General features: G+C 50.5%; 1 protein-coding gene across 9 annotated transcripts in view; it reads right to left on the minus strand.

Moving 5' to 3' along the window:
- The window catches only part of ENOSF1 (enolase superfamily member 1), a 37,825-nt gene that overhangs the window by 6,333 nt on the left and 18,014 nt on the right, over positions 1 to 13,478 (minus strand). For 8 of the 9 annotated variants that reach the window (XR_016214126.1, XR_016214125.1, XR_016214124.1 and 5 more), the window contains 8 exons: positions 12,243 to 12,329; positions 11,844 to 11,870; positions 9,709 to 9,781; positions 9,555 to 9,593; positions 9,106 to 9,188; positions 6,037 to 6,071; positions 3,692 to 3,779; positions 2,288 to 2,422 (listed from right to left, as the gene is read on the minus strand). Coding sequence is in view for 6 of the 9 variants with exons in the window: in XM_070050406.2 (XP_069906507.2) it covers positions 2,288 to 2,422; positions 3,692 to 3,779; positions 6,037 to 6,071; positions 9,106 to 9,188; positions 9,555 to 9,593; positions 9,709 to 9,781; positions 11,844 to 11,870; positions 12,243 to 12,329 (567 nt within the window). In the remaining 3 variants the exon portion in view is untranslated. The remainder of the gene's footprint in view (positions 1 to 2,287; positions 2,423 to 3,691; positions 3,780 to 6,036; positions 6,072 to 9,105; positions 9,189 to 9,554; positions 9,594 to 9,708; positions 9,782 to 11,843; positions 11,871 to 12,242; positions 12,330 to 13,478) is intronic. The other variant, XM_089305281.1, reaches the window with a different exon arrangement.

A 13,478-nucleotide genomic window follows, 5' to 3' on the forward strand; every position in this document is an offset into this window, starting at 1 on the left:
CTCTCACCTGCCACCTGGGCCCTCCCCTCCTGCCCTCCTGGGCTTGTGACTCCACAGTTAGTCTTCTTAGGTAGCTGGTTTCTCCAGGGGTTTTCCGTGCCTTGGTTTAGGATGATAATTTCAACAACATGAAAAGCTAACACTTTCTGAGCACCTACTACCTGCCAGGCACTGCAATACACTGCAGCCAATGATTCCTGGTCACACCCCAGTGGGCGAGGAGCCACCATCACCCCTGTTTTACAGGTGTTCAGGGTGAGAACTGCTCCCGGTCCCAGAGCTAGAAAGTAACAGAGCAGGGGCTTGAACTCTAGGCTGACGGTGGAGCCAGGGGAGGCATCCGACTCGTCAGACTAAGGCACCTTTTCAGCAGAAAGCGCCCTTCATTTAGAAGCCAGGTGTGCTGCTCCAACACTTGTCCTGCTCTGTGAGGTGTGCGGACCTGGGCAAGGCGTACATGTGCCACCCGGAGCCGTGCTTTCCTGGGTGCACAAGGGCTAGCCTGAGCAGATGGTCTCCAAGGCACCTTCTTGCGTGAACATTCTGTGTCTCCCCCAGAAGACTAGAAAAGCCTCCAGGTCTGGACTTGCCTCAGGTCCTTTCCGCCTGTTCCTCGCCTCCCATCTACTGGTCTCAATCCACCCTGAAGGTTGCTGGCACTCGCATCCCCTGGAATTCCAGCCGTCACTATGCCATTGTCTCATTCAAGAAGTGTCAGCGACTCGCTCTCTTCGGCTGCGTCCTCTGAGTGGACGGACCCCGTCATCTGGCCCCAGGGCCCCTGCATTCCCTCAGACATCCTCATGCGGCCCCGCCTGCACCTGCCATCTCTATAGCTGCCCCCCTGCCTCGGATGCCGGCTAACGGGATGACATCCCATATAAGCAAAACCTTGCCAGGTCAAAGCCCGGAAATGCCTCTGAAGAAGGCCATGGTTGTTTCTGGCTCCTGCTCCCTCCCTTCCCCTGTAGCTTTGCGTTCCTTAGAGAGTCAGCTCTGCTCTCCCCTCCACAGGGCCTGGCCACACCCAGTTTATGAGCGTGCATGGGAGCACCCCTTCTGGAACACAGAGCCATGGCTCCTCAATCAGAATTAAGTTTTTAGGATCAACACACAATGGCTATGCAAAGCCACCTCAGGGGAAAAAAATTGTTTGGGGCCTGTAGTACTGTGGCACAGCAGGCAGTGCTGGCATCCCATATGGGCACAGGTTCATGTCCTGGCTGCTCCACTTCTGATCTAGCTCCCTGCTAATACGCCTGGGAAGCCATGGAAAATGGCTCAAGTCCTTGGGCCCCTGCACCCACATGGGAGACCTGGAGGAAATTCTTGGCTCCTGGGCCTGACTCAGGCCTGGCCATTGCAGCCATTTGGGGAGTGAACCAGTAATTCTTCCAAATAAATAAATAAATCTTTTAAAAAAAAAATGTTCCTAAACAAGTAGGTCCCGTATAATGGAACGAGTGTGTAGCCCCGAGGAACCATGTGATGGGGAACGCGAAGGGGCATGCCGGGCAGACGTTGGCTGGACCTGTGCTCAAGAGGAAAGAGATCGATTAAGACAATGACCGGTGACCAGAGGCAGGGGTTCTGCACTCGGAGCTGAGTGTCCTGGGCTACTGCGGGGTGACAACATCGAACAGTCAAATCCATGGCCAGGCCCTGCCACGATTCCTTACCCAGCTAGCCGTATGTGGCTTAATACTGCATCTTAGAGTTTGCTGTGGTCAGGGGATGGGAAACACAGGAGCTACAGTTCTCCTTGGGAATTCACAGTCTGGCTTTGTAGATCAGTGCTGGGAGTTTCCCGAGATACAAGGGACTGTTTCTCAGATGTTCTCAGAGGCCAGCTCCCAGTTAGGGCAGATGTGTCCCGACAGCACCGGGCAGCAGGCAGGCAGCCTTCTCCCAGGGGCCTGACCTTGACATTACCTAACCAAATCTTTTCTTGGGAGTCATCCAGAGGAATGTACATTTTTTGTTTCACTGTGGGTGAATAAAGTATTTAAATACCAGTCACATTTCTTTACTTACAAAGTGTGGGAACCACGTTTACTAGCCTTGCACTGCAGTAGCCTTTCAACTTTTAACAATTTACTTTCTCTAAAATGAAAATATGCAAGGGCCTTGGATAAGCTACAGTGGATACAAGGATGTCAGATCTGTGACTCCCGTGTGCATCACATAAGAGGGAACAACAGGAGGAATTTTAGCATCTGTCACCACCACTCTGGAAATGAAGAGAAAATATTAATGGCTGTGGGAACAGAAGCAGGGGTTTTCCTACCTTGGAAATGGTAGCATGCCCCAGAATGTCATCGGGGGATGTCGGCTCCTCAATCCACAATGGCTTGAACTCAGCCAGCTTTGACATCCACTCCACCGCCTCAGGCACGTCCCAGCGCTGGTTGGCATCCATCATCTGTCAGGAGAGACCCTTCATAGCGGGGGTGGGGGGGGGGGAGTGCACACCTTTGTGGCTTCCAGAGAGGAAATGCTGTTATCTGGTGCCACCACCTGCTGAGTGTGGCTCCCCTGACAATTCTGCTAAGGCCCGGCCCTCCGCTCTAACAAATGGACCAAAGGGCAGCCTCAGAGACTGGAACTCTGGCTCCATGAACTATCTTTTGAAGGAAATACAAACTGTCCAATGAGCCGCAGTGAATTCCAGAAGCCCAGGCCATGGGAAATGTTCACTGGCCCTGGAGCTCAGGCCCAGTGCATTTATCTGCCCCACAAATAAGCGGATTTCAAAATGCTTGTGGGAAATGGAAGTAAGACATTTATTTATTTTAGTGTCAAAAACACATGTTGAAATCCATGCATCATTTTCTTTTTCATAACATACGTTTTCCATGAATATTTGAAGACCACTCCTTTGTGTGCTGTCTTACGGTGCTGTTTGGAAGAAGCGTTCATCTTCCTCAGAGTTATACTGTAGTCAACCCTGAGTTGTTCAATAGCATCTGGCACAGTAACAAATAACCCACACTCTACCATTCACAGAGCATCTGCTCCACTAGGCACTATATGGATTCTTCCCCATTTAATACTTCCAATAACCCTAAAGGCAATTCATATTAACCCGATTTACAAAGCAAGCAGACATGCGGAGAAGTAACTTGCTCAACAGTTAGTCAAGTCAGTGGTGAGTTCAAGTCCAGGCCCAGGTGTCTGCATGCAGCCATCCTGCCTGGAAGCCAGGTGCTGGGTGTGCTAACCTTGAGAGGGCCCTCCATCCCCTCACAAGCCCCATCATGCTAGCAGAAGACAGAGAAACAGAGGTCTCCATAGAATGTGCTAAGTGGGAAAAGTACACGTAGATCAATTTTTATCATAAATTATTTGGATGAGGATGATGTCATGAAACAAAAGCAGCATTAATTCATCTATAAATAATGGGACTTCTGATCCTAAGGCAAGGATCCCAAGCTTCCATTTTAACTTATGAAATGAGCCTCTAAAACTTCATGGCTTATGTAACCAGTGCTGCAGAATTTAAAAACTAAAAACCATCAGCCTTGATTTTTTTAAAAGCATTTTAAAGAGTTCACCTCCTATAAGATGACAAGCTATACTCCACTGACAATAACTTTTTAAATTCCCAGTGTTCTCTAATCCTTGCTTGAAACGAACTGCGTTTTGGCCCTGGTCAAAGGCTGGTATTCTCAGTGGTGTAAAGGATATTTACCAGAGTCTTCTCTGGTCCAATCATGTCTCTGATGAGGCGGCATCGGCGCATGTCATCCTGGAGATCAGCACCCACCTTTACTTTAAACCTGTTACGACACATACGGTTGAGCACTTCAGATCTATCCAATCTGGCAAAAACCTGGATTTTCTGCAGATGTGGATGTCCCTGTCAGTAATTCAGAGAGCAACCATTGTGGCACAATGGGTTAAGCCCCCATGTGGGATGCCCACATCCCAAATGGGAGTGCTAGTTCTGAGAGTCCTGGCCATGCCACTTCTAATCCTGCTTCCTACTAATGCATCCTGGGAGGCAGCAGGTGATGGCTCAAGTGCTTGGGCCCCTGCCACCCATGTGGGAGACCTGGATGGAGTTCCTGGCTCCTGGCTTTGGCCTTGTCCAGTTTGGTTGTTGCAAGCATTTGGGAACTGAACCCCCAGATGGAATCTCTCAATCCCTTTCCTCTTTCCCTCTCTCCCTCTCTTTCTTTCTCTCCTCTCTCTCTCCTTCTCTCTCTCTCTCTCTCTCTGTTTATGTGTGTGTATTGCTCTGCCTTTCAAATAAATTTTTTAAAATAGACCACATTTTCTAGTAACCTCTTGCTCTTCCCCATCAATCTTCGGACACATCACTAAGAAAGGAAATAAACCTGCAACTGGTACGACTTTACTCACTTTAAGGGCCATCACTCTCAATTATCTGCAGAACTGCAGTTAAGGAAATGAAGGGAGAATTAGGTTTTGAATATGACTGAGTTTTTAGTGTGCCCTGAAAAGGAAATAAAAAAAAAAAGCCACAATCAGAATTGAAAAGGGAAAGTGAGGCCCCCTTTATAGCTTGACTCAAGAGTCTGATTTATAAAGTGCTGACATCAGCACAGCCCTCCACACAGAGGGCTTCACCTTAAATTAACTCATGGAGGCAGAGGCCACAGGCCTAGTCCATCCCCAATGTGCAGGGACCTGAGGCTCAGGGAGGGCCAGAGACTAGGTCACATTACTGGGGAGCAGCAGAGGCTACCTCCAGGGAGCTCTCCCTGAACTAGTAAGTCTTGTTTATTTTCATGTGAAAGGCAAAGAGACAGAGAGAGAGCGAGAGCTTCCACCTGCTGTTTCACTCCCCAAATGCCCTCAACAGCCAGGGTACCCCATCCAAGTCTCCCATGTGAGTGGCAGGGACTTCAGTACTGAGCCATCGTCTACTGCCTCCCAGGGTGTGCATTAGCAGGAAGGTGGACTGAGAGCAGAGGAGCTGTGACTGCAGCCAGGCACTCCATACATGGGGTGCAGGTGACCCACACAGCCAGTAAACTGCTGTGCCAGAAAGTCCATCGCTCCTTGAACTATTCTCTTGAGGAGTGGGCTTTAACATCCAGACTATGCCCTCAGAAGAGTGTCGTTGGCCCAAAAAGTGGGCCCCCACGTTCGTGGTCAAGGCTGTTCCCTCTACTGTTCAAAGTACCCCACCTTTCTGCCCCCAGGGTGAAGAGAGACCCCTTCACTTAGTGCTTCTGTTCTCTCCCTGCACTCAGCACACAACCCACTAACGAAGACATTTCCATACCAGATGGAACTTCAACTCCACGAGTCCCCAGAGGCCAGGCTTCCTGCACTGGGAGAGCTGTGAAATCTCTCCGGATCCCTCACTCAGCAGATGCGGCTCCTCCTGCCTCGCCTGGGTGTGTGGGAGGACTGAAAGCAAGCTCTTACTGCACCTGCGCTGAATCCACCCTGTGCCAGTCCTTGCCAGACACGGCAACTTGGGGAGAGCCCTGAGCTAAGACTGTCTCTATTTCACAGAGTGAGAAAATGAGGCCGAGAAAGGCTGACCAGCTTGCTCCGTTCACACAGTTAATACTTGCAGGGGATGAGGGCAAAGGGGAGATGAGATCCCTGTTCTGTCAGATGCCAAAGTCCCTTGCCACTGCGTCTCTCTGCCTCCTTCACGTTCTCACTCAACCCTTTAGTCAGGCCAGTTTACCAAGAATTCAGCACCTCTTAAACTGGAACCACCCAGGGATGTTGGCAGGTTTGGATGCAGCAGGCGAGTGCCTTGGGAGGTTAAACTGGCCCCTCTAGATTTGACTGAGCCAGAGCTAATGGATTTCTGTTCTACAGTGGTGCTTGCAATCAATGATGTCCATGCTCTCTCCCAACCCCGATGCTCTAGGATTCCAATCAGGGCTCCCACCTCGTCTTAGAGAAAGAGTGGTGTAGGCTGACACATCCTTGGCATCTAACATAGGGCGCCCTCTGTCCTCATTAACCCTGAACTGCTCTCCACTGCCTGAGTCCCTTGTACCACAAACCGGCAAAGTCAAATCCATCACGGCCCAAATAACTCACCTGGTCCAGCCGTCCTTCAGTGCCTCTGCGCAGCGCTGTGGGGGAGGGAGCACACCTGTCAGCACATTGAGAAGCTCCTGGGGTCGGGTGAGGCCCTCCGTCAGTTTTGAGCTCCCAAACATTAAGGCTGTAGCATAAACTACATGTACACCTCTGCTAATGGTCCGGGAAAGCAGCAGAAGGCCCAAGTAGCAGGGCTCCTGCCACCCACATGGGAGACCTGAAAGAGGCTCCTGGCTTCAGCCTGGGCCAGTGCTGGCCATTGCCGCCATCTGTGGAGTGAGCGAACAGATGGCAGATTTCTCTCCCTGTCTCTCCCTCTCTCTCTGTAACTCTAACTTTCAAAATAAATAAATAAATCTTTTAAAACACATACACACACACACACATACAGGAACACCCATGTTTAGCTGAAGTTAAGAGCAGAAGCAGGGCTGGCGCCGTGGCTCACTAGGCTAATCCTCCACCTTGCGGCGCCGGCACACCGGCTTCTAGTCCCGGTCGGGGCGCCGGATTCTGTCCCGGCTGCCCCTCTTCCAGGCCAGTTCTCTGCTGTGGCCCGGGAGTGCAGTGGAGGATGGCCCAAGTGCTTGGGCCCTGCACCCCATGGGAGACCAGGATAAGTACCTGGCTCCTGCCTTCGGATCAGCGCGGTGCGCCGGCTGCAGTGCGCTAGCTGCGGCGGCCATTGGAGGGTGAACCAACGGCAAAAGGAAGACCTTCCTCTCTCTGTCTCTCTCTCACTGTCCACTCTGCCTGTCAAAAAAAAAAAAAGGCAGAAGCAGGCCAGCATTGTAGGGGGTAAAGGTGCGGCCTGCAACACCGGCATCCCATATGGTCTCCAGTTTGTGTCCTGGTTGCTCTATTTCTGATTCAGTTCCCTGCTAATGGCCTGGGAAAAGCAGCAGAAGATGACCCAAGTGCTTGGGCCTCTGCCACTCATGTGGGAGAACTGGATGAGACTCCTGGCTCCTAGTTTTGGCCTGGCCATTGCAGCCATCTGGGGAGTAAACCAGTGGATGGAAGATTTCTGTCTCTTTAACTCTCCTTCTCTCTCTGCTTAACTCTGACTTTCAAACACCTAAATGAATCTTTACTTAAAAAAAAAAAAAGCAGAAGGAACTACTTAGCCAACAGCACAATTCTTTCTACTTGCCTCTCTTTCCTCATTTCTACGGGAACCATGTCTTTGTCACAATTTTTCTGGAAGGGAAATGTGGCATTAACATCCCTTTTTTTTTTTTTTTTGACAGGCAGAGTGGACAGTGAGAGAGAGAGAGAGAGAGAGACAGAGAGAAAGGTCTTCCTTTTCCATTGGTTCACCCCCCAGTGGCTGCTGCAGCCGGCGCACCATGCTGATCCGAAGCCAGGAGCCAGGTGCTTCTCCTGGTCTCCCATGTGGGGGCAGGGCCCAAGCTCCCGGGCCACAGCAGAGAGCTGGCCTGGAAGAGGAGCAATCGGGACAGAATCTGGTGCCCCGACCGGGACTAGAACCCAGTGTGCTGGTGCCACAGGCAGAAGATTAGCCTATTGAGCCGCGGCCAACATCCCTCCTTTTAAAACTGGGATACTCTGTGGCATTCACAGAGCCAATGGATGAGAGAGCAACAAGCAGAAGTCAGCTTCCCCCGCTGCTCCCCACCCTTCCCCCCTCCCCGCCTCTAAGGTGAGAACAACACAATGAGGAAGAGTAAGAGATGAAACATGTGCTGACTATATGCCATGTTCCAGCCACGGTATATCTCACCACATTTATCTGAATCCTCAAAACCACCCCATCTACCATTATTTCCCTACTTCACATGAGGATACTGAGGCCCAGCTTGGTTAAGTGACTTGCAAAATGGTGCAAGGCTGGCTTTCCCTGGAATCAAATCCCAGGCTGTCACCTTCCAGAGCCCAAGGTAGAGATCATGAAGGCACAGAGTCCCAGTGTCCAGGATATGAATGGCTTTATTTTTGTTCATTCATAGGTACTTTCAGAATGAAGTCCTGGATCCAAAATGATTTATAAAGGCTAACAAGGGGGGCTGGCGCTGTGGCATAGTGGGTAAAGCCGCCACCTGCAGTGCTGGCATCCCATATGGGTGCCTGCCAGTTCGAGTCCTGGCTGCTCCACTTCTGAACCAGGTCTCTGCTATGGCCTAGGAAAGCAGTAGAAGATGGTCCAAGTGCTTTGGCTCCTGTACCTGCATGGGTGACCTGGAGGAAGCTCCTGGCTCCTGATTGGCACAGCTCTGGCCTTTGTGGCCATCTGGGGAGTGGACCAACAGATGGAAGACCTCTCTTTCTCTCTCTGCCTCTCTTTCTCTCTGTGTGTAACTGATTTTCAAATAAATAAATAAATCTTTTAAAAAAATTTGTTTAAAAATCAAGTCTCAAGGGGTAGGAGTGCATGGTGACTGCTCCAGCCAGAGGTCACAAGCTGAGCTGACAACCTGGACTTGCATGACTGGCGTCTGAAGTGGGGCAGTGCTGTGGATTGAGTCTTCAACCTGCGGAGTCCCAGAGAATGCCAGGCTGGCAGTGTAAGAACTGAATGGAGGGGCCGACGCTGTAGTAGTGGGTAAAGCTGCCGCCTACAGTGCTGGCAGCTCATATGGGTGCTGGTTCAAGTCCCCACTTCTGATCCAGCTCTCTGCTATGGCCTGGGAAAGTAGTAGAAGATGGACCAAGTGCTTGGGCCCCTGTACCCACGTGGGAGATCTGGAAGAACCTCCTGGATCCTGGCTTCAGATTGCCACAGCTCCAGCCATTGCGGCCAACTGGGGAGTGAACCAGCAGGTGCAAGATCTCTATCTCTCTCTACCTCTCCCTCTCTCTGTGTAACTCTGACTTTCAAATAAACAAATAAATCTTTAAAAAAAAAAAAAAAAGAACTGAATGGAACAGAAGGACACCAAGGTGCTGTCCATGGAGACTGGAGAACAGGTGGGGGTGGGAGACCACCCCACATATACCAGGCATCAGAAGGAAGGGACAGAACATAGCACTGTGGGCAAAACAGAAGGGGAGACAGTTTGCTCCCCCCCCTTCAGCCCGTCCACAAAACCAGGTGAAAGAACTCACCTGCTTCAGCGTGTCATCTGAGTACCCCAGCCAGGCGCACGACGTGGTGTAAGCAGGGTAGCCGTGTGTCAGCATTTGCTCTTCTGCAAAAACACAACACTTCCCAGGGATCTCCGGAATTAGAACCACCTGGAGCTAAGCTGGTGCCCACAGACAAGTACCCAGGCACCAGTCCAGCCTCGTGGGGACTTCAAACCTGGGTGATCGGGATATCCTAAGGGCCCTCCCTGCCCACTGTGTGATACAGAAGCCAAACTTCCTTCCAGCTCTGCAGTCGGAGGTCACACCCCGAAGGCTTCTTCACCCAGCCCCACATATCTGTGCAAGGGCCTCGCTGCCTGGCACGGGGCATCTGGGAAAACCATGACCACTCCCAACAGACAGGCACACTCCAAAATGGACAATGACAGCAAACGTAAGGAAAGGAAAGGAAAGTTCTCCTGACCCACCTCTTTCTTTTTTACCAACTTGAGCTTGCTGCAGTATGTCTGGAAAAAATGAAAAGCATCACTTGTTCTTTCAGACAACAAAGCACACAGCTACCAAGTGTGTGTGTCAGGGTGACCAGAGGGGGGCTCACTGCACCCCGCAAGTGCCACTCACCGTAGGCATCCTCCTCGGTCAGGACGTCAGTGATGTACCTGAAGTCGATGCAGGACAACAGCGTCCTGGGGTCCTGGCAGCAGGACAGGAGGGGAAAGGGCCCAGTCAATTCACGGGAGGATTATGTGTCTAAGAAGCGGCTCACGGGGACCCATGGAGCTCACGCCTTTCACAAAGGGACCTTCGAGGCTGGTGCTCCTCGGCTGTTGTTCCTTCCGGGGCTCTCACTGCCCCTGACAAGCCCTAAGAGCCTCAGGCCCTGAGGTCTTGCTCCCTGCTTCTGCCCCATTCCTTTCCAACTAACACGGCTTCCTGAGAGAGGACCCGACTCAAGGCGAACACTCAGTGCGAGATCCACATCCTGTTTTTCTGCTGCAGCCCTCAGGCCGACCTGCAGGGAGCGCAGAGTGGATGAGGGAGGCCAGGGAGCAGCCTCGTGGCTGAGGAGAGAAGGCTGCTCTTGTCACCCGGCACCCAGCGCAGCCCTGGCCCAGCCCTTACTGGCAGCACATGCTTGGGCAACATCTTTGGAGAAACGACGCTAATTCGCTTTACTAACAGGAAGGGAGTGGATGAAGGGGAGGGCGCCAAGTCTTCTTCCTGGATGATGGCTGTATATGCTCCAGGCCTGCCCTTGCTTCCCTGCCATGCAGGGCTCTGGCCAGACAGGAAAAGCTGCCATCTTGGCTGGACCCTGCTGTGAGTCCTCTCCCCAGCCCAACACAACAGTCATGTGGAAAACCATGGGTGGGGGCTGGTATAATAGATTAAGCTGCTACCTGCAATGCCAGCATCCCATACTCAATCCTATATACAATAACTGTGAAGGACCTCACAAGCTCTCTCAGCCCTGAAATCCTGCTACTTGTAACAAACAGGTCCAGCATTGGGGCTGGTGTTGTAGTATAGCAGGTAAGGCCTCCACCTGTGACGCCAGTATCCCAGATGGGTATCAGTTTGAAGCCTGGCTGTTCCACTTCTGACCTAGCTCCCTGCTAATGACCTGGGCAAAGCAGCAGAAGACGGCCCAAGTACTTGGGCCCCAGCCACCCACTTGGGATACCTGCATAAAGCTCCCAGCTTTGGTCTGGCTCAGCCCTGGACATTGCAGCCATCTGGGGTGTGAACCAGCAGATGAAAGATCTCCTTTTCTCTATCTCTTCTTCTCTCTGTAACTGACTTTCAAGAAAAGAGTCCTAGCATTGAAATGGGACCTAAAAGCCAGAAAGTCCACAGCTGAGGCCTCAGGACCTTTTCTGGTGACTCTTAAATCATCTGTTTTGGCAGCCACCAACCACACAGCCCTGTGACAAGCTGATCTTGGAGCTGGAAGGTGGCTCCTGAGGCCCGAGCTGCCCTCTGCCACAGCAGACAGCTGGCGTGACAATGTCACAATTTTTCTGGCCTCCAGAGGAGGAGCAAAGTCTACTGGTTCCACAACCTTTAACAACATGCTGTAGGTTTTCCTTTAATTTTGCTGCTAAATAAAAAAAGAAAAACAAGGGCCTTCATTTGTAGCCAGATTTCTGGCAACCACCCAAGATATCACCCAGGGGTGGCTGCAGCCAGAGTGGGTAAGCACTGGGCCCCAGGTCCCCCTGCTAGTCACTGGTGAGGCTCAGACCCAAAGCCAGGCCCCCTGAGTCCACTCTGCTTTAAGTTGCCCACAGCGTTTTTGTCCTCAGCAGGTGTTCGTCCCTGCTGTTAACAGGTCAAGGAGAAGGGTGAGTATCTTTAGAATTCAGTGTTGAGCTCCCTGGCTGCTGGAACTGCTCAGCAGAGACCATAACAGTCTGGATGGTGTGGCGAGTACTTTTCTAATCGGGTCTTCAGTTCTGTGGGGTTTCCAGATGAGCTGTAATGATCCTCCTCACAGCCACGCATCACGCGGTGTGCATCCACAGGGGGCCCTTTTCCCGTGGAGCCACCCTGCCTGCCTGAGCACGGCCCTCTTCTGCTTCAGCTACCAGAGGCGGAACACTCTAGTCTACTGCGATATTACATTCCTACTGCTTTATCACCGCCACGGTGATCCACAGGCACTCCTGCACACATTCACCATTATCAAAAGGCAGGTAATCCTCGAAACACACTGCATTTACAGACACAATTAAAACATTAGAGGATCTACTCACCATGTCCACAAGCAACTTCCATAGGGGCTTAAGAAAACAGAAAACATTTGTCAAATGTGTGAGTGTGAGGCACCCATTTTCCTCCTGACAACAAATGCATTGGAGGCAAACTCCGCTCCCAGACATCTGTCCACCTCCCCATCCCTAAGGCTGCCCACACCTTCTGCTGCCTCCAACCCTTCTCTTTTGCTATTCCTTCCCCCCCTCCTCAGCCCTTCCTAACCTGCTCCTACAGTTTCTGAACTACTGCCAACATCGCTAGGGCAGAACAGGGCAGGGAATCTGAACAATCCTTCAGAGACCTGCAGTGCAGCTGCCTTTCGCCTTTAGACGGCTGCTTGTAGAGAAGACCACAGGTTGTCCTGTGCTGGAGCCCAGGCGAGGGTGTGAGGTGATTACCTTTCCCTCCTGCTTGGCCCACAGGTCCCACACGGCGTTGAGGACAGCCGCTGTGGCCAGGTGCACCACGCCTTTCTCGGGACCGATCTGGTGGGGAAGGAAAGTGCAACAGCCTGACTTAGACTTGAAAAGGACATTTAGGTCTTCTAGCCATGGGCATGCTCCAAGGATTGAAAAAGCAGCGGTGGAAACTCACAGCTTAAAGTTTTTAAAAAATAGCTTCTAATTTACAAAAGACTTGCAAAAAGCATAGAGGAAACATATAGAGACATACACATACAGATCTATAGCTGCATTTATATCTTTTTTCTGAGCCATTTGAGTGTAAAGTTACAGATATGCTCTTGTAACCACAAATTCTTCAGTATATAAATCCTAAAAACAAGGACGTTTTCTTACAAAGCCATCGTATAATGGTCACATGCAGGGAATACAGCATTGACAGAATACACTAGAAAACAGTCTATAATCAAATATTACCAATTTTACCCCGATCCACAGCAAAGCCAAGATCACACATTACATTGTTGTCCCATCTCTTTAATATCTTTTTGTCCGGAACAATTTTCCCTCTTCTCTATATGACACTGGCATTTTTAGAGAGTGATAGGCCAGGTGACTTCTTTAATATGCCTCAATTTGGGTTGGTCTGGAGTCCCTTCATATGTAGATTTTGGTTATATATTTTTTGCATGAATACTCCATAAGCAATGATAGCATTCTATGTTAAAGTTACTACCTTTTGCTGATTGGGCAAGTTTTTATCTATTTGGCTTCTCTACTGTGAAGTTACCATTTTCCTTTTCTCAGAAAGGAGGTTACTGTTGCCCTCAAATTTTAGGATCTACTGATGTACCTCAATTAATTATGGCCATGAAGGTTGCATTATGTTGGGTTTTGTAATGCTATCATTCCTCTTAATATTGAGTAGTTTGCATTCTACTGTAGTGGAGAGCTTTCCCTTGTTCTTTGTTTATTATCTGAATGGAATCAAGGATTCTTATTAGATTCAGCGGGTTATGCTTTGAACAGGCTTTGGCTGCCCAAACTCATACTGATGTTTAAGCCCCGCAGCCCTATGCTAATAGCTAATAGGTTAATGCTAGTGTTCAGTGGACTCAGGCTAGAGACTTGACACAATTTTGGTATCTAGGAGGTGGGCCACATGGGAGGTCGTTTGTTCATGGGGAAGTGGGGACTTGCCCTTGGAAGGAAGTTTTTGTGAGAGGGTTGGTT

Source organism: Oryctolagus cuniculus, chromosome 10, assembly GCF_051225735.1.
Source record: "Oryctolagus cuniculus isolate XC-2025 breed Fujian yellow rabbit chromosome 10, ASM5122573v1, whole genome shotgun sequence".
NCBI classification, from domain to species: Eukaryota; Metazoa; Chordata; class Mammalia; order Lagomorpha; family Leporidae; genus Oryctolagus; species Oryctolagus cuniculus.